This window comes from Salvia miltiorrhiza, chromosome 1 (assembly GCF_028751815.1).
Source record: "Salvia miltiorrhiza cultivar Shanhuang (shh) chromosome 1, IMPLAD_Smil_shh, whole genome shotgun sequence".
NCBI classification, from domain to species: domain Eukaryota; kingdom Viridiplantae; phylum Streptophyta; class Magnoliopsida; order Lamiales; family Lamiaceae; genus Salvia; species Salvia miltiorrhiza.
In genome coordinates, this window is record NC_080387.1 from 16,612,887 (window position 1) to 16,634,481 (window position 21,595).

Below are 21,595 nucleotides of genomic sequence, written 5' to 3' on the forward strand. Positions count from 1 at the left end.
TTAAACCTTAAATGGAACATCTAAACCCTAAATGGAACATCTAAACCCTAGGGGGAAGTGTGCACTTATGGCACTAATAGTGCCATAAGTGCCATACGTGCATCACAGATCAGATCAACACAGATCAGATCTGCCGCCGTCGCCGCCTCATCATCCGCCACCTGACCAATCCCTCCTCCACGCGTTTCAGAGGATCGGATCTCCTCCACCGCCGCCGCCTCATCCTCTACTCCGACGAATTCTGCCGCTGACTTCTGCTCGGCGCCGCTGCGATCAGATCAGCTCCGCCGCTGTGATCAGATCAGCTGCGATCAGATCTGCTTGGCACCGCCGCTGCGATCAGATCTGCTCCGATGACTTCTGCTCGGCGCCGCTGCCGCGTAGCCGCTGGAGAAAGAGAGAGGGAGATGAGAATGAGAGAGGAGATAGCGCAGCCGCTGGAGAGAGAAAGAGGGGGATGAGAAAGAGAGAGGAAAGAGAGAGAAGGGTAGAATAGCCATGACATACAAAAAATGGCTAAAATTTATGTTTTTTCAAATGGTGGACAAAATTTGATGTTGTATGTTGAATAGGGTCATTCGGCCCTATTGTTTCTAATTATTTATCTTTTCATTTAAAAGAATCTTTATTTATCTCTCTTATTTTTTGAATGAAATACATTCTCCAAAAAAAATTATTTTTTCTCTCTTATTCTATTACTCCCTCGAAATATTGTCCTAATCTATTTTAGTAATAATTTATGAGCCATATTACTAACATGTGAGTCATATTCTTCACTCACTGACTTAATTAACTTTTTCCATTTTTCTTCAGTTATGGTTTATGGATCCCTTTCTCCACTCAATAAATAAATAATATAGTATTTTTTTTCTTAAAACTCATGCCTCCCTTTCTTAGGACAATATTTCGTGGACGGAATCAGTATAAATTACTTGTTTCTTAACATTTGTGACCAACCCTTAAAACCGTATTAAATTAAGACGGAGAAAGTACATATACTATTATTGTTGTTAATAACTTTAACCTATCAATAAAATAAGTCAATATTTTTTTTGTGCCTATTCCAACAAGCCCTGTAGACGATCTTTGAATTGAGACTGCGATATGTATCTCTTGACTTGATTTACAAAAATTTCAAACTAATATTTCAATATAGCATTGATGCGACACTGTGAAATTAAGATTTCATGATTGTTTGATAGGGATGCCAATTTAGTTCCAAATCGATAGATCGACTCAAATATAAAGATAAATAGCTTGAAATTTCTAACTCGAACTTTTTTTAGCCCGAATCATTCGAATCCAAAATAACCAGAATCTGAATGAATTGACCTGAGTAACCAAATTTTTCTTAATACTTGGTTATCTTGCTTCATTACTTTACTTTTTAATTCGATGATAAGATTTTGAATCTTGTGGAATATGTTTTTATTTTCTTGAACAATTAGTAAAAAATATTATGACATAAAAATAAAAGAAATGTAATTATTTATGAGAAATGTATATCTATTTCTTACTTGTAACAACGAAGTTACTTATAATTATGTAAGATTATGTGGAAATGATGCTTATTTTTGTGTCTAAGACAAGGTAAAATGTCTGGATTGAGAAAATAGAACCTACTTTTTTGTTACAATAATATGGTTAACAAGAAAATTTTATACATATAAAAAAGTGTGAACTTGTTGGCTTCACTCGAAAACCGAATGTTTAGAATTTTGTAGATCAAGTCTATGATTTCGATCGTTGTTATAATTTCAACCGCTGATGATGAGCGAATTGATCGAAATCATCACCATAATAAAATGATATTTTTTTTCCATCAATAAGGCATAATTTATAATTTCACAAACACTCAAATAGAATTATAAAGATTTCTAATATTCAGAGTGTATAAGGTAATAACTTTTCTATCAATATCAAAACTTTACCAATGTTGCTTCATATGATTTATGCCATTAAACTGTGATTCAAACATGTTAGAGTTAAAATTTCTTAACTCTACATTCGAATTTATTGAATTAAAACTGGTACTCCCTCCGTCCACGAAAAAGTGCCCCATTTGGGTGCCGGCACGGGTATTAAGAAAGCTGATAAAGTTGTTTTGAGTGGGGTAAAAGTTAGAGAGTAGGGGTAGTGCTAATTGCATGGATTAAATAAATGGTGGGTTCATCAATGGATTAATTAGCACCTATCAAATCATTTAAGCTCTCTTCGAATATGCAGTCTCATACCTGCATATTCTCAGAAATCCTCTCATTCGGGTGTGTTCCGGTTCATCCCTGCGCCCCTCCGCTTGGAAATCTTAATCGGAGTCGCTCCTTGTCCGTGCCTCTTTTGCACCGGCGATCACTCCGCACTTCGTCCCCGGGCGTCACATTTTGTTTGCTCCATTATTTTTGCACAGCTCAAACATGTCTCTTTAAGTTGTATGTGACTAGCTTTATAGTAAATATTGGAGTTGAGGTCGATTTAATTTATAGTAAATATTGGAGTAGGTTTTTAAAATTAAAAAGTAAAATATTATGTCAAAGTTCAGTTAAACTGAAACCGAAGTTTAAGTATGGTTCAAATCGGATCGGTTGGAGGTAAATTTATGGTTTGGATCGGTTGATATTTTTTAAAAGTTTGGATGATTTGATTTTTAGGAGAATTTTACCAATGTTGCTTCATATGATTTATGCCATTAAACTGTGATTCAAACATGTTAAAGAGTTAAAATTTCTTAACTCTACATTCGAATCTATTGAATTAAAACTGGTATGTCTTATAATTTCCATTTAATGATTTTTAAAGAGAATCATTAAAGATTTTTGGATTTATTAAAAATTGTAAGATGGAAGAAAATATCAGTCAAGAAAACATAAAAGTAGGAATATTGGTTAGGGCTTACTAACCAAGCAAACTTTGGCTCCAAGTTTGCAACTGATTTCACATTCTTTTAGCACGATCTGCAGCCTCCAACGCTTACTCTTCAAACATAGTATTCATCTATAAATAGGGTTGAAGGTCTATGCATTTGATACCAGATTATACACGAAGAAATACAAGTGTCGAAGAGCAAGACTATTAATCTGTATTGTTCCAACATACTTTTCAACATCTAGCTTACCATACCTTGAGTAGGAGACTCGTATGTTTAGGACTAGCTGATAGATTTTGTATGTTTGTGATACACATATTAGTTTCAGTATAAGTCTAGTTGTTACTAGCATATACGATAGGATTAGAAGGGATTTGATATTTCTTTATTGGATCTACTTAACAAGAGGGATTCTATCAAGTAGATTGTGTAATTCATTGTGAAAGAGATTTTTATATTGGATTCACAACTGCAATTAATTAACATTGCAATGTAAAATCATTTCATTGTGTGTATTTTACTTTTCCGTTGTTTCACTACTTTCATTAGTGTTTGTTGGTTCTATTGTTCAAACAAATTATCCAACATACTCTGTTTTGCGGGAACAACAACTTTCAATTGATTTCAAAGACTACACTTGATACACTAAGTGTAGTCCTAATTGGGCCCATAGTGGTTATAACAAATCATACTTTTCCTAGGCCTCCAATCTTCGATGGTTTGAACTATGCCTATTGAAAAGTTCGGACTCGTTCCTATATTAAAAATATCGATTTCTTGACCTGAAAATTTATATTGGATGGATGATCAACGTACTGATGCAGATGGTGATTAATTGTTCAAGAGAATCAAAGAATACTGAGAAGATGGTGATTAATTGTTCAAGAGAATCAAAGAATACTGAGAAGGCTCTCAACGTCATTGTCTCTTTGGTTGATATAATTAAGGTTGTAAATTGAAAAAAAAAACTTACAAGTTCAAGTTATCAACTATAATTAACCCTATCATACGCGTGGATACATGTAACGATTAAATATAACTTAGAACCAGAAAATGGATTTACCATGATCACCCAATATAGTTGATGTACACGAGCAAAGAGTTCTTGACATCTCATTAAACCCAGAATGTTTAAACCTCTTGTGCGACTTAAAATGTGTGCCAAATACATTGTATAAGCGATCGGCTAAATCAGAGACATACATCGAAATTAGAGAATACCAAAATATGATGCTGTTATAAATTATCAACACCAAAAGCATGGAAAGTGAAATGTACATGTGTGATTGAGCTTAAAACTCAACCCAAAACTCTGTATGTACATGCCGCCGATCAAAACTCAATCCTAATACCTATCAAGTTTTTCTGCAACTAGAGCGGCCAGAGAGAGATAACAAATTATCCAGTTTTACTCTGAAATTCAGCACATATCAGAAGTCAAATTCCCCATTTGCCTGTGAAACAAACAGAAAAGCCAATATATTATAGCAAATGTGAAACTGAGCAATGAGTTTCGCAAGGCAAGTCAAAATGGGAAATCAGGCGGCATAAGACAAAACCTACCTTGTTCAACAGAATATCCTTCTTATTTATGTGCATGATCCCATTCTTCAACGTGCATTTCCACCTGCTCTTGGTTCTAGTCACCTAAAATAAAGAATGATCCTGGTAAGAATAGCATCACCGTGGAGAAACAAGGCAGAAAGAATAGCATTGACAAAGGAAAATCATGAAAAACAACCAGTTGGGAAAATTTCAGAGCACCTTGTCAAATTGAGCTAAAACCAAATGTGTTGTGTTTAAATCCTCCCCTTGACCCACATCATCCAGTTCATCATCATCATCATCTTCATTTAAGGGTTCATCATCATCATCATCTCCAGTGTCATTCTGAACAGGAGCAGGAGTTGCTGCTAGCATCTCTAGAAGTGCAGATTACTAAATCAGAATTGGAAAACAGAAAACAAGAGCAAAAAAATAATAATAAATAAGATGTGAGAAGCAGTTCAAATTTATTAACAATGATACCATTTGGCAAAGGAGTGTTCACTATGTTGTAGTCTTCACTGACAACTCCTTGATAATTGTATATCTGTCAAGGTAAGAATAAAGAAACCGGGTTAGTTTGGATTTATGTTGTATCCAATAGTCGGAAAAATACGAAGTAACAAGAGCATAATGCTAGAAAGAAACAGAGAAGTAACCAAGTTGACATCACGAGGTTGACTTAATTTATAATATTTTCAAGCTGTAGCCACCCACGTTATGGTGATGCATAATAACGCTTTCAAGTACTACAGTTGAGTTGAATACTAAATCAAAATTTATCCATTAAATGCACAAGGAGCACTGTGCAAGGTACTGGTGGATGCCGTGCAAACACAAGATGCAAAAATAAGATAAATAAAAACAAAAATGGTAAGTTTGCAAGTCAAGTGATTCATATGAGTAACAACTAAAATAACATTCATAATAATAAATCTAGTAAACTAACATTTCAAAGAGGATCAAATGGAAAAAAATGTCAACATACTTTTTGCACAATTATTGTTTATATGTAAGCAAAGCCTATAAAGCATAAGAAGAAGGTATTTTCTTATCACTCTAAATTTAGAATGGATATGCAAAGCCAATAAAAGGGGATAAATACACACATTTTCCTCTGCATACTGCCATAGCAACAACATTCAATAAATTAATCTTTTGTTCATTTGCAAACACAAGAAAACGAAAGAAGTAAGTAACAATAGTAACTAGTAAGGATTTGATTTTTTAAAGTGAACAACATGTAGCACACTAGCATGACTATCGTACAAAAGTTGAAACCTTTGAAGACAGCAAGACAAGCTCCACATATAGCATCTAGCTTTCTTAACCAATTACATGATTTTAAATCAAACAGCCAAGGCCCAAATTTCAGTTAACTTAAAAGACAGCCTGTCTGCTCCTTCACCATTACCACTCCTACTAATATTTGGATTATACATGTTCCTTGCATCATCACTAATCACTAATCTAATAAAAGGACAGTTGACAGAATAGGGTCATGTGCTGACAGATTGATGTTATAGTTATACTGAGAGAAATAAACCAATGCAGACCTCAGGATCATACAGCATCAATTTAGCAATTTGACTTGGGATCAGTGACGTAGCCAGACTTTTCAGTCAGGGGGGGCCAAATACTCTCTTGGTTCCAACTAACTTCGTAAATATTTTTTTTTACCGTCTCAATTAAGATGATCAATTTTCTTATATGGAATAAATATATATAAGCAAAAAAATAAAATTAATCACTTATTTCACTTTATTACCAAAGACACTTAAAATACTAAGTTCTTAAATTTTCTGTCAAAAATAAGTTGATCAACTTAGCTGAGACGAAGAAAATAATAATCATAATATTATAAAAGACTCCGAATATTAGCAATTTCAATAAAATCATAATGCTACATTAGTTGCACCATAATATTACAAAAATAAAAATAAATATTCTACCATCATAAAATTTCTCTTCTATTTAATTTTCATGTTTTGAAATCGCTACATAATCGTTTCATTAGTACATATTTACAAATTCATCATTTCTGATGTAAGATATTAGACAATCATTCGATAACATATCTCATATACGATTGAGTAGAGAGAAATTGGAATTATTACTAAAAATAATACTAATATTTTGTATTTATTTAATATTAAATATAAAATTACTAAAATACCCCTAATGTTTTTAAAATTTTCAGTGGGGCCCAGTGCCCCCACTGCCCCCCCTCTAGCTACGTCACTGCTTGGGATCACCAGTAATCCAGACATTTCACTATTGGTACATGTCTCATTTTCATGTTGCAAATAGTTAAGGAGATTAACTCACATTGGGTGTAGAAAGCACATCATCATATGGATCTGGTGTAGGGCCATCCAACTGAGGAATCCTAGCAGACATTTTCCCCTCTTGATCGAGCGTTTGGGGAATACCCCCTTCATTCACCTGTCAAATTTCAATTACAAAACAATACTGTGGATAATAAAGAAACATATATACAAGGAGATTGATAGGCTAAATTGGTGAAGAGTTTCCAGAGGGTGATCCGCTTCCCCCTATGACCTTTTTAAAAGATTGAAATTATTTTCAGAATATGAAGCACAAATTCTTGTTTAACTTATTTCTCCACGGAAAGGATCTATTACCAATTATAATTGACACACATGGAGTTAGTTAATCCAAAATAATAATCTCAAAATAATTGTACAAGTCAAATAAAGGCCTTCTGATCAATTAGATTAAGAGCTCATAGTAATTAAAAAAAGAATGCAAAAAACACTGTTTCTTAACAACTATGGTTGTGCCCACTGCCCACGTTGGAGATTCATACAAAATCACTAGAAGTTTAAACAAAAAATTTGGAGAACATGAAGATGACATACCAAGAATTATTTAAATTTTAAAGATGACTGCTGAAGAATATCTAGCTTATTGATGAATCAGAAAGTAACAAAAACCCCTCAATTAGGACGGAAGGATAAGTGAAACTAAACAATTCTGGTGTCTTTACTCAGTATGTAATTTTCTGCAATATCTCTGGAATTTATGTAAATTAAGTAGTCATAATGAGACATGACCAGATAATAGACTGAATTAATAAATGACAATTAATGGTGTACAAGTTGTTAAACAAAATGAAAATGCATCAATATTCTTTACGAAAGTCTTCCTTTCAAGGGGAAATAAAGAGAATTAGAGGATACACAGAAAATATACCTTTGATTCATCTGACAGACTATCTGACGCTCCATCTTGTTGCGGAATGTATCCCGGATGATACGGACCATCACGTTTTCGCTTTCCAGTAGCCAAGAAGAATTCCTGTATTTATGTCCCTAGAATTATGTTACTAACTGAAAGTGCAATCGAGATTTAATAAAAAGAAATCTGCTGCTGAGAAACAGCAAAGAAAAAATATTAACCAGTCTTTTCTAATTTTCCTTTCATCCCAAAAAACTGAAAAGGATGGTTCTTTCCTAATTTGTTATTTTTCAAAAGGTCGGGTTTTATCAGGAAAATTATCGTCATACCATTTTAATTGAACTTTTAGTCATTTTTATAAGGCACGTTATGAGCATTTGCAACGAAATCATTTTCACATATTCACAGAAGCAAAAAGCGAAATCAGGCAGACATTAATTAAAGGACACAAATCTTTTATCTGGTTCACTCCAATAGCTGTTACAAAACACAATCATTCATATCTTGCTGTTATACTGGATCAATGACAGTAACCATGCAACTTCACAGTTGCTAGGGCAAGGAAACAACATCTTGATTGATAAAATCGAGCTTTGAGGCCAAGCATAAATACTTGAGCGCATACAAGTTCTATCTTAAAAAGTTATCATATTTAGGCAGTACTGTCCTGTACTGACATAATTAATTTCAACTATCTGAATACTTTACCATAGGTCCATAGTAGTTCTAAAGTTAATAATGCCAAACTACACTGACTATCAACGTATATGGATTTGGATCACTGTGAAATCAATGATATCACATGAAAGTGCAGTAATAAAGTCTACAAACTCTCAAAGAAACTAGAACTAACCATATTCAGATATCACAACTAAAATTTTCCTCGTAAAACTGACGCAAGCTGAAGCTCAAAGTCAAATGTGCCAAGGTTAAGGTCCCATCAAGAAATTAGACCTTTATCTGGATTGGTAAGAAAATGTAGTTGCCTTATTTAACACATCTTAATAGTTAATAGTAATACCATAAGATAACAAAACTACAGAGCCAACTTGGTTAAAAGAAAACATGATATAAACAAAAATCTTCAGCCCCCAATAGAGCAGCGTTAAATAACGCCCGCTGCTCTGCAGTTCATCTAACAGAATCAAGCGTGGTTCTTTCTGTTGAATGTAGCATATTGCCAAACAAAACCTAACCTACTAATAATCACTAAATAATTAGTCTCTACCATTATAGAGTTAATCAGAAATCACTCTGTAAGAAACCCAACCAAATTTGAGATCAAACAAACAAACTTGGTAAAACTGAAACACCACAAATGACAACAACCTGAGTTGATGGCTGATGAGGCGCTCCCCTCTCACCCTCTTCCCGACCTTCAGTGTAAGCTGCAAAAGGACAAAGAAAATATTTAATCAGATGAATGATAGATTATCGTGATGCCTTCTACCAGCATACATATTTATATACACAAACATTATGTTGCATTGCAACATAAGTATTGTTAAGTAATGCTTGTTTATATACAAGGTCCTAACATTGTACTCACCGACATTCACATCAAGACGAGGTCTTTGATTTAACCAAGGAGATGGTGGAGCCTGCAGGTTAGAATGTAAATCTCAGCTTTACCATACACCAAACACTACAGAGACTCACCATCATAGCATCCTACCATAAACTATTCTAAGACAGAGGAGAAACTAGTATATATACCACATGACATGGTGTACGAGATTCCAGAAACAAAACACTGCACTTAATATTACAGCAAAATGAAGTCCAACAGAAGACAAAGTTCAAGAAATAATGATACCATGAATTGGCTAGGTCTTCCTAGTCCACCTTTGATCTCAGGAACACCACCATTTTCATTTGGCGATGCATAATCATTAGGGGTGATTGGCGTACCACCAGTGGAAATATTATATAACGGGCTGCTATCATTTCCAGGAAGAGGAGTCTGAGCAGTTCCAGGCAATGGCGTCTGAGCCATTCCAGGCAGTGGCGTCTGTGCAGTTCCAGGCAGTGGTGTCTGCATAGGGGTTTGCAGTGGAGTCTGCACAACCCCAGAAACCCAAAATTCAATCACAGAGCATTCATTCAACACTCCATTTTCAAGTTCAAATTTTGGGCCTCAGGGGCACAAAGACTAAGACCTCACCGGTGGAAAGAGTAAATCAGCAGTGGGAGTTTCATACTCCTCAGTGCCTTCATATGGTACATTGAGGTCATGCACAGGATTAGGTGTAATAGGACCACCAGCGGCCCCCCTTTGCGTGGCTGACCTGTCTATCGGCCCCAAAATTGCTCCAGCTTGCATCATCTTCAGTTCCCATAACTGTAGATTCCCATCTTAAACTCATCAACAGTTAAATCCAACTACAGATCCAATAATTTTAGAAAACAAAAACCCTCCCAAATCAATCTCAACCGTAAGTTAAAACCAACAATTCAGATACGCCACAAAAAGTAAGTCGAATCATGTATTCACTAAACCCTAGAATTGATCGAAACAGACAATCAAATAAAATTGGGGAAATTATTACTCCTTGGAGCTCATCGAGTACGCCATCGCCCGGGCCGCCATTGTTGATGAACTCGTCGCGGACCTTGCTGATGACGTCTTCAATGACATGGATGTATACGTTACTGGTTGCCGAGCTCCCCATTCTAGCAAAATTCCTGGGAGAAATTGGAATCCCTCAATGCCAACAGACAAAAAACACACTTGAATTGGGTTCTATATCAACAAATGATGATGTTTTTGTTTGAGACGGAGTAGTGTGGAGAAGGTAATGACGCCCAAGGGCGATGAGAGAGAAGAAGCGGAATAGAAAAAAGGAAAAAAGAAGGGAATATAAATAGGTTTGCATCCGCTTGTGATCTTGGAGTCTACGTGGCAATATCTGATAGATTACATTTTCTTTTTCTTTTTCTTTTTCTTTTTCTCATTGAAACGCAGTGAGCGTTGTCGTCGCGACAATCTAATTTCAATTGTAATGCCCTTTGGCGTTCTTGATTCTCCCCTCCGTAAACCCTAAATTCACTCCCTCCCATGAATCCAGCCCCAAAACACCATCTTTTCTGCGTAAAATGGCCGTGGAACAACCCCAGTTTCAACAACAACACTCCTCCCTGCACTCTCGATACTCCTTGGCTTTTCAAGTCTTTCAAGAATTTGGGCGTCGCCGCCTTCAAATTGATCAATTCCGCCGCTAACGCTCCTCTCCGTTTCAACCATCAGGAGACCAGCGGGTCCGAACTAGTGCAAGGAGAGGCGGAGCAAAGGGCATTCGCCGCCGCCCTAGCCACCGCCAGAGACGCCACGCTTCTTGAGTTCTACTCTCCCAAGTGTAGGCTCTGCAATTCTCTGCTCCCATTTGTCACGGAAATCGAGAATCGCAACTCTGATTGGCTCAACATTGTCATGGCTGATGCTGAGAATGATATTTGGCTACCTGAGGTTAATTTTTTCTCCTCTCTCTAAGTTTTCCTTGCTTGATTTGATTATCTTGATATGTACTAAAAATATTAAATTCTCTTTTATTATTAGTCGCTTATTAGCCATTGCAAAATTCGGTAGTTGGACTTGGTGATATCTAGCATACTATTGAAATTTGAAACGCCTATGCATAAGAGAGAGAGAGAGCAGCATGCCTGCATAATGTGATGAAAAATTTCTCAAGTTAATCTGCATTTATTCTTGTTGCAATTCGCATTTCAGTATACGAACAAACATTTTTTTAGAATTTGATGTGTAGGTTTGAGTATAATCTAAGAAAGATACCAATTAGATATATTTGGTTACCCACGCCTGCCAAGCTAGGAATCTTTCCACTAGAGAATTTATGATGAAGATATGATGCACTCTACAATTACAATGACGGACTATTTATAACGAAGGAAAAAACCCTAATAAGCATAGAATTCTAATCTAATCAAGAACACATCCCATTCACATTTGTTGACTTTTTTGAAAAGACGTGCATCTGTTTTTTTATATCCAAGACATATGGAGCTAACTTTGTTGACATGAGTTTATGTGATTTTATTTGGTGCAGCTTCTCCATTATGACATTAAGTATGTACCGTGCTTTGTCCTAGTTGATAAACACGGCAATGCTCTCGCAAAAACAGGCATTCCCAATAGTCGACTCCATGTTGTGGCTGGTGTTTCCCATCTGCTCAAAATGAGACGCCCCAGGAAAAATTAGAGACAGTCATTTCATATGAGATCAAACACAAATGCCAGCTCAGCCGGATGTCACGCACGATATCACTTTCCAGGTTTTTTGACTCTTGAAGTTGTATCATACAATACTTTTTCTTTGACTATACACCTTTAATCACAATAACTTGAGACTGTGTCTGATGGGTCAACGACAAGTCAAATATATGGAGGAAGCTCAATTTGATGGAATATTTTTGAATCAATCTTTTTGTTTTTAGCTCTGGGTTTTTTCTGTCTATACTTGTGAGAAAATTGTCCTTGTGCTTTTTCTCACAGGTGTTGATGTTGATACCTGTTTCAACAAGATCTAGAAGTTATTCGATAGTTGTGACTTAGATATTGGAGGGGATAAAATGATTTCTTAAAACTATACTTTCTCATGCATTGTAAAATCGTTTCAAAAAGGAAGCGTGCCTTAAAACTCGTGATCAGTGGGTTGGTTTTGGTATATTCTAACACTAGCACTTTGGGTGGGCGCCAAAGCTCGTGATATTACCTCTTAAACTTGAACGTATCTATATTGGTTGATGACATTCATAGCGGCATTGGTGATTTGATTTGGGATTAGAAGAATCAAGAATGTTGTTGGCCTTGTGTTTGATACTATTCAAAACTTGATGAGAAAGGTATATATCAGTAAATTTTATTGATCTGCACAGTTAGTAAATTTGTACAATATAGCTGGAAGGGGAGTTGTTTATAACTGATTTGTGCCAATATATTGGAAAGTTGTGATTTTGCTATATATTAGGTGAAAGAATAAAGAAGATATCTTTTTATTGCCCTGTGGTTTAAAGTATTTTTAATTTGATTTTATAGGTATTTTCAATGCAGAAAATCAGTTAATTAGGCAGGATTCACCCTACCTGGAGTGGATGTTGATGAATATGATTTCAGATATATCCTGAAGTTGATGGTGTCTGGATCTTAAGTATAAAGTCCTTCTGCAACAGCCAATTTATCTTTGCTACATTTGATGTACAAACTTGCTTTTAGGCATTTGTTGTATAATAACTTGAAGGTGTATTACGTTTAGGTGCTACTAGTGACATCCGTCTACGATGAAAAATCACTTAAATTGGTAAATTGTAAGTGGTGTGAATTAAAAAAATAAATCAACACTTTATTTCGATACTTACTTTATTTCAATGTAATAGTATTCGACAATTCATTAAAGGAAGTTTTAAAAAATAAATAAAATTATAATAAAAAAATTATGTTAAAAAGTGTGTTTTTCCAAAGAAAACCAACCAAAATTATATATTTGAAATTTTATCTAGATACACGCATACTTGTCATAAATTCAATGGGTAATTGTCTGTAAATCTATAACGTATACACGGAATTGGTTTTTGCACTTAATTTTATTTTTCTACTTTTACATACATAACCTTTTGTTTTTGTCTCGAATTTATTCGGTGATCGGTTTTTTCTCACGCCGACGCCGGAATTGACACGGTGACAACCGGAATTAACACTGTGGCAGCTGAAAATTGATACCAAGGCACATGTATGACATGTGGAAAAAAACTTAAAAAAAATAAAAAAATTCATATCATCATCTTCCCCAAGCTCCCCAACTCCCAAACCCTACCTTTCCTCTCTCCACCTGTCGCTGCCGCCGCCTGCCACCAGTTTGGCGCCCGCCGCCCCCTCTCTCTCCCCATACCTCGCCGGCCTTCTCATCCCCCTCCCTAGATCTCACCGGCCTTCCCCTCCCCAGACCGCCTTGGCCTTCCCCTCCCCAAATCTGTACACGTTGGTCATGAGGTTGTTCGCGCTGGAGCTCACCCACCCCGATACCTCTCTCCTTCCACCTTGAAATTCCAGTCCAGCTCCTGGAATTTTGACTCGCGTTCTAGGTAGATGCGTGGATCGCTGTACTCGATCGGGCTGGCCGAAAATCTATCGCCATTGTTGTCGAGATCCCACCTATCAATTACCTACAAAATAAAAAACTCCAAGCAAAACCCAGAACGAAGCTCCTCTCCCTCGTTCGAAATTTCGTGAATAGATCCGGCGATTCTAGTCGTCGCTTCTGAACTTGGCGAGGCTGACGCCTAGGTCGTCTATGTCTATCAACCGCCGCGTCGTCGACTTGTTCTAAGAACACTACTGCCAGAGGTGAGGAGAGGGAGGGGGCGCCAAGGTGGGAAATTCAATTTGGTTGTTTTGTTCAAATTCGGCGAAGGTGGCAGCGGTGGCTGGTGGCGAAGGAGGGTGGCGGAAGGGGAAAGGGGCGGTGGTGGTGCGGCAGAGGGTGGCGGCGACAGGTGGGAGGGGAAGGGATGGGAGTTAGGGTTTGGGGGAAGGGGGAGGTTGGGGAGAAGATGATGATGTGGTTTTTTTCCTCTTTTTTAAATTTTTTTTTTCCACATGTCATAAATGTGTCACATTGTCATTTCCGGCAACCACATTGTGATGAGGAGTAATATATGCAGAGCAGAGGAATGACCTTTATAAGGGAAACGGACCTTGTCAGAGGAACGGATGCCATCAGAGAAGCGGTCTTGGTCAGAGGAACGGGCCTTGTCAGAAGAACGGACTTCACCAGAGAATTGGCTTATGTCAGAGAAGTCATCCCTACCAGAGGAGTGATTCTCGCCAGAGAAATGGCCTTCGCCAGAGAAATCATCAAAAGAGCGGAGAAACCTCCCGACTAAGGGCAAATTTACTATTATGCCCTTGACCACGCGGGTCGCATGTGTTAGCAATGAATTTACTATTTTACCCTCAACATGTAATCTATAAATAGCCATGCGCACGCACCTTGTAATTCACGCTTACTTCACTAGCAATATTACTGCGGTTTTATCTTCGTGCTTTCAACAATTTAGCATTTCTCTCATTCTTCCAAACAACACTAGGTATAATTCGAAATCTAACAATAATGTACCGATTAAATCTATATCCGTTCAATCACAATTCACCAGCTGACGCCGTCTGTGGGAAAACTGGGCTAGGACGTGAGTTTCGACCACCTGCGTATGCAGATCCGTAATTACGATCGAATTCGCGTGCGCGGGCCCTAATTGAGCCGATAATCTGAGTACCCAAGCAAATCCGGACCGATACTCATATTTTTCGTGCGGATCTACCTACGAACCTTTGAGATCTGTGGTTTTTTACGATTTTCCTTGCATGTGCATGTTGGGAAGGTGGTGGACGCTGAGGGTCGGGCGTTAGTTTGTGATTATTTTACGTAATCGTGATAATTGTGCATGGTTATAATGTTTTCTCGCATAATTCATGTTTTTCTTACGAATTAATGTATTTTGCTAACGATCTGTTGATTGGTGCTCTGTTTTTGTGTTTTTTGGGTTTTCATGGTTATTTTACCGGGAAATACGCTATCTCTCACGAAGTTTGACTCCGAATCTATGGAAAATCTCCATCGTTCTCTTTGCTCACGTTTTAAATCGTGTCCTGGGTTTATTTCCCAGTACACGGGGGTGTTTCTCATGGGATCTCCTAATGGCCTTCGTGCCAGTGATCGGGGCACTCTACATTTTGTGTTTCTCTGATAGCGGACGGTCTGATCTGTTTCTTTTCTCGAAATATTTTCTCACATTTTCCCTGTGTAGGTACTATGGGTTCTTCGGATGCTCACCGCACTCTTGAGAAGGAGTTTGACAACGCTGTCCTTAGCTCCGCTGCTCATACCACTGAGGTTCCTACCTCGCTGTTTAACGGTCTGCAAGCTAGCACCGTCTTCACCACGCCGCCGGGTTTTTACGCCGTCTCTGCTACCCTGCTGACGGGTCAGAATGCTAATGCCCAGAGATCTGCTCTGGTGACCCCAGGTTCCGACATGCCAAGCTTGGTCCCCACATCTAGTGGTGTACCACTAAACTTTGTGTTGACAGAACAGATGATGGCTCTGCTCAACTACGCTGCTGTGCGACAGGCGATGGGGACTCCCCTGTTGTCCACCGTTCCCGCCACAACTCCCGCTATGGGTATGATCAACCCACAGGGCACTGAAGCCCTGCCTCCTGTTGCTCTGGAGGTGAACGATCCACTCGTCAACAAGCAGGCTATGCTGCCTAAGGAGACACCAAAGGGCCCCGCTGAGAGGGAACTGGAGAGAAGGCCAGAGGGGAGCCGAGTCAGGCTCAATAGCATCGTCATAAGGGAAGGGGTTGATGAATCCGACATCACTCTATCACTCCTACGTTCGAGGATGAAAGACCAAGGGAGACCGCAAAATTAAAGAATCAAGTGTCACAACTGAAAAATCAGCTCAGAGATCTGGAGGATTCCTTGAGAGAGAAATCTCAGAGGAACGAACGAGGGCAGAGGTCAGAGAGATCCCATAGGCCAGAGAGATCATACCGGTCCAAGAAATCGCCCCGGTCAGCGAAGTCACACCAGACAAGAAAGCCAGAGAGATGGGAGCAGGAGTATTCCTCTGGGAAGTAGGACCACAGGGTCCACAAACGTCCTGCTCATGACTCACCAAGGGACAGAAGGGAGCATGGGAGGAACAAGGATGATAAGAGAACCAAAACGTCAAGGGTCCCCACCACCAGCAAAAGCCCTTTCTCCGTTGACATCTTGGCGGATACTCTACCAAGGAGTTATAAACCCATTTCTCTGGATTATGATGGTACCACCGACCCGGAAGTACACCTCAACCGGTTTGAGGGATTAGTCACTCTTCACATGTACTCGGAGGGCATCAAGTGCAGGATATTTTCCACCACGTTAACTGGACCTGCCCAGCTGTGGTTTGGGACGCTCGCCCCAAATTCTATTCACTCTTTTGAGGATTTACAGACGTGTTTCTTAAGGCAGTTCACGAGCTCGCGGAGGGTTGGGAAGTCAGCTCTTTCCCTGATGGACATCAAGCAAGACCAGAGCAAGACACTACGAGAATACACAGCTAGGTTCAACCTCGCCGCTCTGGAGGTTCCAGAGGCGGAGTCACAAATTAAAAATTGTACTTATGTCAGAGGGTTAAAGCCGGGACTCTTTTTTGATGAGTTACAAATCAGACCGGCCAGGGACTTCGATGACATCATGGCTAGACTGCCAGGGTATCTACAATTGGAGGATGCCAGGATGGCAAGGAAGGCAGAAAACAACAAACACAAGGCTAAGAAGGCCGAGGATACAGCAGAGCGGTATAACAGAAACCAGGATCGGGCTCCTTTCATAGGGTTGCCCCCGAGGGTACCTCCTCCCCAGGCAGAGGGACCACCCCGCCAGCAACGCACTGTGAATGAAGTCAATCGTTTTGACGAATATACTCCCTTGAACAAATCTCCGGAGGAGATATTTCATCTAATCAAAAATCAGCCGTTTTTCCGGGCACCCGACACTTATCGGGATGGGCAGCCACAACAGGGCCCTAATAATAAATTGTGTGAATACCATAATTCTTATGGGCATTACACCAAGCACTGCGGACATCTCAAACACCAATTGGAGTTTCTGGTGCGCCAGGATAACTTAGATCAGTTCATAGCCAGAAGAAACGAGGATCAGGTTCAGAGACCAGAGCAGAGAAATGAGCCCCGACAAGATCAGGGGAATAACAGGGATCGTAGACAAGAGGAAAATTGGGATAATCGCAGAGGGGGAGTAGAGGGTCGGGTACCTCCCTTCCCGTACCGAAGAGAGGTACACATGATCTTTGGGGAAAATGGGACACCCACATCCAACAGAGCCAAGAAACAGGTTGTACGAGCAGTGAAATCAGGGTACTATCCCAAGCAAGTAATGGAGATTACGGGTGCGGCAGAGGAGCCGGTCATCAGCTTCGGGGTAGAGGACCTGAGAACGCTTATGTATCCGCACGACTATGCACTGGTAATCACAGCTGACATAGCCGGTTGCATTGTCCATCGCGTCTTCGTGGACTCGGGCAGTACAGTGAACATTTTATATCTGGAGTGTCTCTAGAACATGGGAGTCGAAGCCCACATTGAACTAACGAACGCTCCGTTATTCGGGTTTGGGGGAGAAATGGTTATGCCAATAGGTTTTGTGGAGTTGTCATTAAGTCTTGGCAACGCAGATGCCAGCAAAACCAGGGTAATACGATTCCTGGTAGTGGATATGCCGAAACCATCCTACAATGTGATACTTGGCCGTCCTGCATTGACGATGTTCAGAGCAATCATTTCCATGTTCCACCTAAAAATGAAATTCCCCATCGGAGGGAGAAGAGTGGGAGAAGTATGGGGCGACCAGAAAATGTCGAAAGTATGCCATGTGCAGATGCTTACACACTCTTCAGGGCAGAAAAAGGAAAGAATAACAGAGGGATCAGACGCTCGGAAAAAAGGGAAAGTGGGCGAAATCACTGCTCCGGTAGAGGAGCGACAGAAGTTGGCGGAATTGTTAAAAGATCGGGATAGTACAGAGAAGGCCGCCCTGGTCTCCACCAGCGATGTATGTAACATGATAGAATTATTTCCTGGGCGAGAGGGATTCCAGACCAAGATTGGGTCCTCCATGAATGACCAAACCAGAGAGGAGCTAATCAAATGCCTTCGGAGGAATGCGAATGTATTTGTCTTCAGCACGGCCGATCTGAAGGGAATAGACAGAGGGTTGGCAGAGCATTGCCTCAATGTGGATCCGAAGGTCAAACCGGTGAAACAAAGAACGAGACATTTTGGGGCTGAGAAAGATACCGCAATCAGGGAACAAGTCCAGGGTCTGCTGGACGCGGGCCATATTGAAGAAGTACAATATCCAGAGTGGATATCGAACGCCGTGATGGTGGCAAAGAAAACGAACAGTTGGCGCATATGCGTGGATTACAGGGATCTTAACGCAGCCTGCCCCAAGGATCACTATCCTCTGCCGAGGATTGACCAGCTTGTAGATTCCACATCGGGTTGTGCGTTACTATCCATGATGGATGCATATCAGGGATATCATCAGGTGAAGATGAACAGAGGGGACATCGCTAAAACGACTTTTGCCGTCTGTTGTGGAGTTTATGGCTGAAGGAGCATGCCTTTCGGATTAAAAAATACGGGGGCCACGTACCAGAGAATGATGGAAAAAATCTTCAAGGAACAACTCTCGAAAAACATATCAGTCTATGTTGATGACATGCTTGTGCGCAGTGTCAGGGTGGAGGATCATGTCTCTGACTTGGAAGAGATATTCATAGTCGTTAGAAAGCATCGGCTAATGCTCAATCCAGCGAAATGTACCTTCGGGGTCATTACGGGAAAATTCCTGGGATACAAAGTCACTCCCGCGGGAATCGAAGTCAATACAGATAAAGTCAAGGCCATCATGGATATGACACCACCCCGGGGAATCAAGGAAGTACAAACTCTAAATGGGCGCATCACTGCTCTGAGCAGGTTCATCTCAAGATCAGCGGAACGGAGTTTGCCATTTTTTAAAATCTTGAGAAAGGGGACTAAGTTTCAGTGGACAGCGGAATGCCGAACAGCTTTTGAGGATCTCAAGGCTTACTTAGCGGAGCTCCCAACTCTGACTAAGCCAGTCCCGAGAGAGACATTGTACTTATACATAGCAGTATGAGAGGAGTCAGTCAGCTCTGTGCTTATCAGAGAGGAAGGGAGTCATCAGAAACCAATCTACTTTGTCAGCTGAATCGTTCAGGGCCCTGAGTTGAATTACTCCGAGATTGAAAAGGCTACTCTGGCAGTCATGGTCACGGCACGAAAATTGAGACCCTATTTTTTTATCACATCGGGTAGTAGTGCGAACTGCTTTACCTTTCAGGCAGGTGTTGGGGCGGCCAGATTTATCGGGGAGAATGGTGAAGTGGGCTGTGGAATTAGGGGAGTACGACGTGGAGTATGAGCCAAGGATGGCTATTAAGGCGCAGGCCCTTGCGGACTTCATTCAGGAAACTACTCGCCGCCCGGTACAAGAGTTCTGGATAGCTTTTGTGGATGGGTCGGTCACAAAGGAGGGATGCGGAATTGGTGTGTATATTGTTTCTCCAAGCTCGGAGGTATATCAATTCGACATAAAATTCACTTGCAAATTGTCTAACAACGAGGCTGAGTACGAGACTGTGGTTAGAGGGGCGCACATTTTATCAGAGTTGCGGGACGAGTGTGTTATCATTAGAACCGATTCCCAATTGGTAGCTCAGCAACTATCAGCGGCATATCATATCAAATAACACTGGATGAAAGCATATCACTGCAAAATCAATGAACTGAAGCAAAAGTTCATGGAGTTTAAAATCGAGCAGATTTCTCAGGAAGAGAATACGAAGGCAGACTTGTTGGCGCGAATGGCCAGCGCAATGGAACAAACATGGAATGATGAGATTACGCTGCTCTGTGACACCAGAGAAATGGGGACTTCACAGGTCTTTTCAGTGGAAATCCGGGATGACTGGCGCGCACCAATTATACACTTTCTTAATACGGGGGAACGATTGAGCAAAGAATCTAATCAGAGGGCTCGATACGAGAATTATTGTTTGATCAATGATCAACTGTACAAGCGATCTTTTACCCAACCCTTGTTAAAATGTTTATCGCCTGAAGAAGCTAACTTTGCTTTAAAAGAAATTCATGCAGGTTGCTGTGGTGGGCACACGGGATTCAGGTTTCTCGTACGAAAAATAATTCGTGCAGGGTTTTATTGGCCTAATGTCAACAAGGACGTCAGGGAATTCGTCCGCAAATGCGAGGCTTGTCAGAGACATGCTGAGAGAATCAATGTCCCCGGGGAAACCATGGGGGTCATGTATGCCGCATGCCCATTTGATAAGTGGGGTATAGATATCGTCGAGAAGTTGCCTACCGCACCAGGAGGCAAGTGTTTTCTCATAGTGGCGGTGGATTACTTTTCAAAATGGGTAGAAGCTGAAGCTGTGGCGAAAATTGATGAGGTAACAGTGGAACGGTTCATCTGGCGAAACATATGTTGCCGGTTCGGAGTCCCTAGAATCATTGTGTCAGACAATGGAACCCAATTCACAGGGCAGAGGATTGCTGATTTCTGTGACCGAATGGACATCACCCAACGTTTCGTGTCTGTGGCTCATCCACAAGCAAACAGGCAAGTGGAATTAGCAAATAGATCAATCTGCGAGGGAATCAAGAAGCGGCTGAGCCAGAGCAGAGGAAAGTGGGTTGAGGAGTTGGACACTGTCCTTTGGGCCTACCGAACTAGCCCAAAGACAGCAACCGGAGAAGCGCCTTTCACCCTAGTATACGGATCCAATGCAGTAATACCAGCGGAGGCCAGACTGGAGTCATACCGCATCACCACCTACGACACAGAGCAAAATTCCGAACTCCGAAGAACAGAACTTGACCTTGTGGAAGCACAGAGGGACGAAGCTCAAGTCATAGCAGCGAAGTACAAAAAGCATCATCAAGGCAGGATACGACAAGCGGGTCAGAGCAAGGAAGCTAGCCAAGGGCGATCTAGTCCTCAAGAGGGCCGATGCACTGAAGCCAATGGGCAAGTTCGAGCCTAATTGGGAGGTCCCTTCATCATCACCGAGGTCCTGGGCGGCGGAGCGTACACTTTGTCGGATCCAGACGGCAGAGCCCTCCCCAGACCATGGAATATCAATACTTTGAAAAAGTTCTATGTATAATGTTGATTCAATGACATGTCAAATTGTAGACCGAATACTCTTTTTCCCCACAGGGGTTTTAACGAGGTTCGGGGCCATGATATCAATAAAATCGGATACGTGGTTCTAGGGAATTCCCTGGTGTTGACTCATTTACTTTAATTCATTTCTTTCCAAATTACATATTTTACTTAACATGTTCATGCAG

At 40.3% G+C, this 21,595-nt stretch overlaps 4 protein-coding genes across 6 annotated transcripts; 3 read left to right on the top strand and 1 right to left on the bottom strand.

Moving 5' to 3' along the window:
* Window positions 1-3,974: 3,974 nt before the first annotated feature.
* LOC131006765 (transcription initiation factor IIA large subunit-like) lies at window positions 3,975-10,294 on the bottom strand. The gene is made up of 11 exons (XM_057933895.1): window positions 10,159-10,294; window positions 9,774-9,950; window positions 9,426-9,668; window positions 9,159-9,210; window positions 8,939-8,997; window positions 7,625-7,729; window positions 6,737-6,853; window positions 4,892-4,955; window positions 4,628-4,785; window positions 4,427-4,510; window positions 3,975-4,317 (listed from the first exon to the last, which is right to left on the bottom strand). The coding sequence occupies exons 1-11, from the start codon at window positions 10,279-10,281 to the stop codon at window positions 4,294-4,296; spliced, it is 1,206 nt and encodes a 401-aa protein (XP_057789878.1). The 5' UTR covers window positions 10,282-10,294; the 3' UTR covers window positions 3,975-4,293.
* Window positions 10,295-10,504: 210 nt separating this feature from the next.
* On the top strand, window positions 10,505-12,978 carry LOC131006766 (uncharacterized). Of its 3 annotated transcripts, none has more exons than XR_009095758.1 (3): window positions 10,505-11,075; window positions 11,674-11,899; window positions 12,663-12,978. XR_009095758.1 is itself a non-coding variant. In XM_057933896.1 (2 exons), the coding sequence occupies exons 1-2, from the start codon at window positions 10,668-10,670 to the stop codon at window positions 11,824-11,826; spliced, it is 561 nt and encodes a 186-aa protein (XP_057789879.1). In that variant the 5' UTR covers window positions 10,549-10,667; the 3' UTR covers window positions 11,827-12,978. The 3 variants fall into 3 exon arrangements, 1 of the variants encoding a protein (XP_057789879.1); XR_009095759.1 differs by having other exon boundaries at window positions 12,678-12,978; XM_057933896.1 differs by having other exon boundaries at window positions 10,549-11,075; window positions 11,674-12,978.
* Window positions 12,979-16,508: 3,530 nt separating this feature from the next.
* LOC130986978 (uncharacterized) lies at window positions 16,509-17,750 on the top strand. The gene has a single exon (XM_057910560.1). The coding sequence runs from the start codon at window positions 16,509-16,511 to the stop codon at window positions 17,748-17,750; it is 1,242 nt and encodes a 413-aa protein (XP_057766543.1).
* Window positions 17,751-19,596: 1,846 nt separating this feature from the next.
* On the top strand, window positions 19,597-21,285 carry LOC130987060 (uncharacterized). Its single transcript, XM_057910664.1, has 3 exons — window positions 19,597-19,932; window positions 20,044-20,275; window positions 20,378-21,285. Exons 1-3 carry the CDS (start codon window positions 19,597-19,599, stop codon window positions 21,283-21,285), a joined length of 1,476 nt encoding a protein of 491 aa, XP_057766647.1.
* Window positions 21,286-21,595: the final 310 nt, after the last annotated feature.

Excerpts from the sequence above, each read along its gene's own strand:
- LOC130987060 (XM_057910664.1), top strand. The coding sequence starts at position 19,597 with ATGGTGAAGTGGGCTGTGGAATTAGGGGAGTACGACGTGGAGTATGAG. Across the intron at positions 19,933-20,043 it reads TTAGAACCGATTCCCAATTG|ATTTCTCAGGAAGAGAATAC; the intron begins GTAGCTCAGCAA and ends AAAATCGAGCAG. Across the intron at positions 20,276-20,377 it reads GGCTCGATACGAGAATTATT|GTTGCTGTGGTGGGCACACG; the intron begins GTTTGATCAATG and ends AAATTCATGCAG.
- LOC130986978 (XM_057910560.1), top strand. The coding sequence starts at position 16,509 with ATGTACTCGGAGGGCATCAAGTGCAGGATATTTTCCACCACGTTAACT.
- LOC131006766 (XM_057933896.1), top strand. The coding sequence starts at position 10,668 with ATGAATCCAGCCCCAAAACACCATCTTTTCTGCGTAAAATGGCCGTGG. Across the intron at positions 11,076-11,673 it reads ATGATATTTGGCTACCTGAG|CTTCTCCATTATGACATTAA; the intron begins GTTAATTTTTTC and ends TATTTGGTGCAG.
- LOC131006765 (XM_057933895.1), bottom strand. The coding sequence starts at position 10,281 with ATGGGGAGCTCGGCAACCAGTAACGTATACATCCATGTCATTGAAGAC. Across the intron at positions 4,956-6,736 it reads ATGTGCTTTCTACACCCAAT|ATATACAATTATCAAGGAGT; the intron begins GTGAGTTAATCT and ends TTACCTTGACAG. Across the intron at positions 4,318-4,426 it reads AGGATATTCTGTTGAACAAG|GCAAATGGGGAATTTGACTT; the intron begins GTAGGTTTTGTC and ends TTTGTTTCACAG.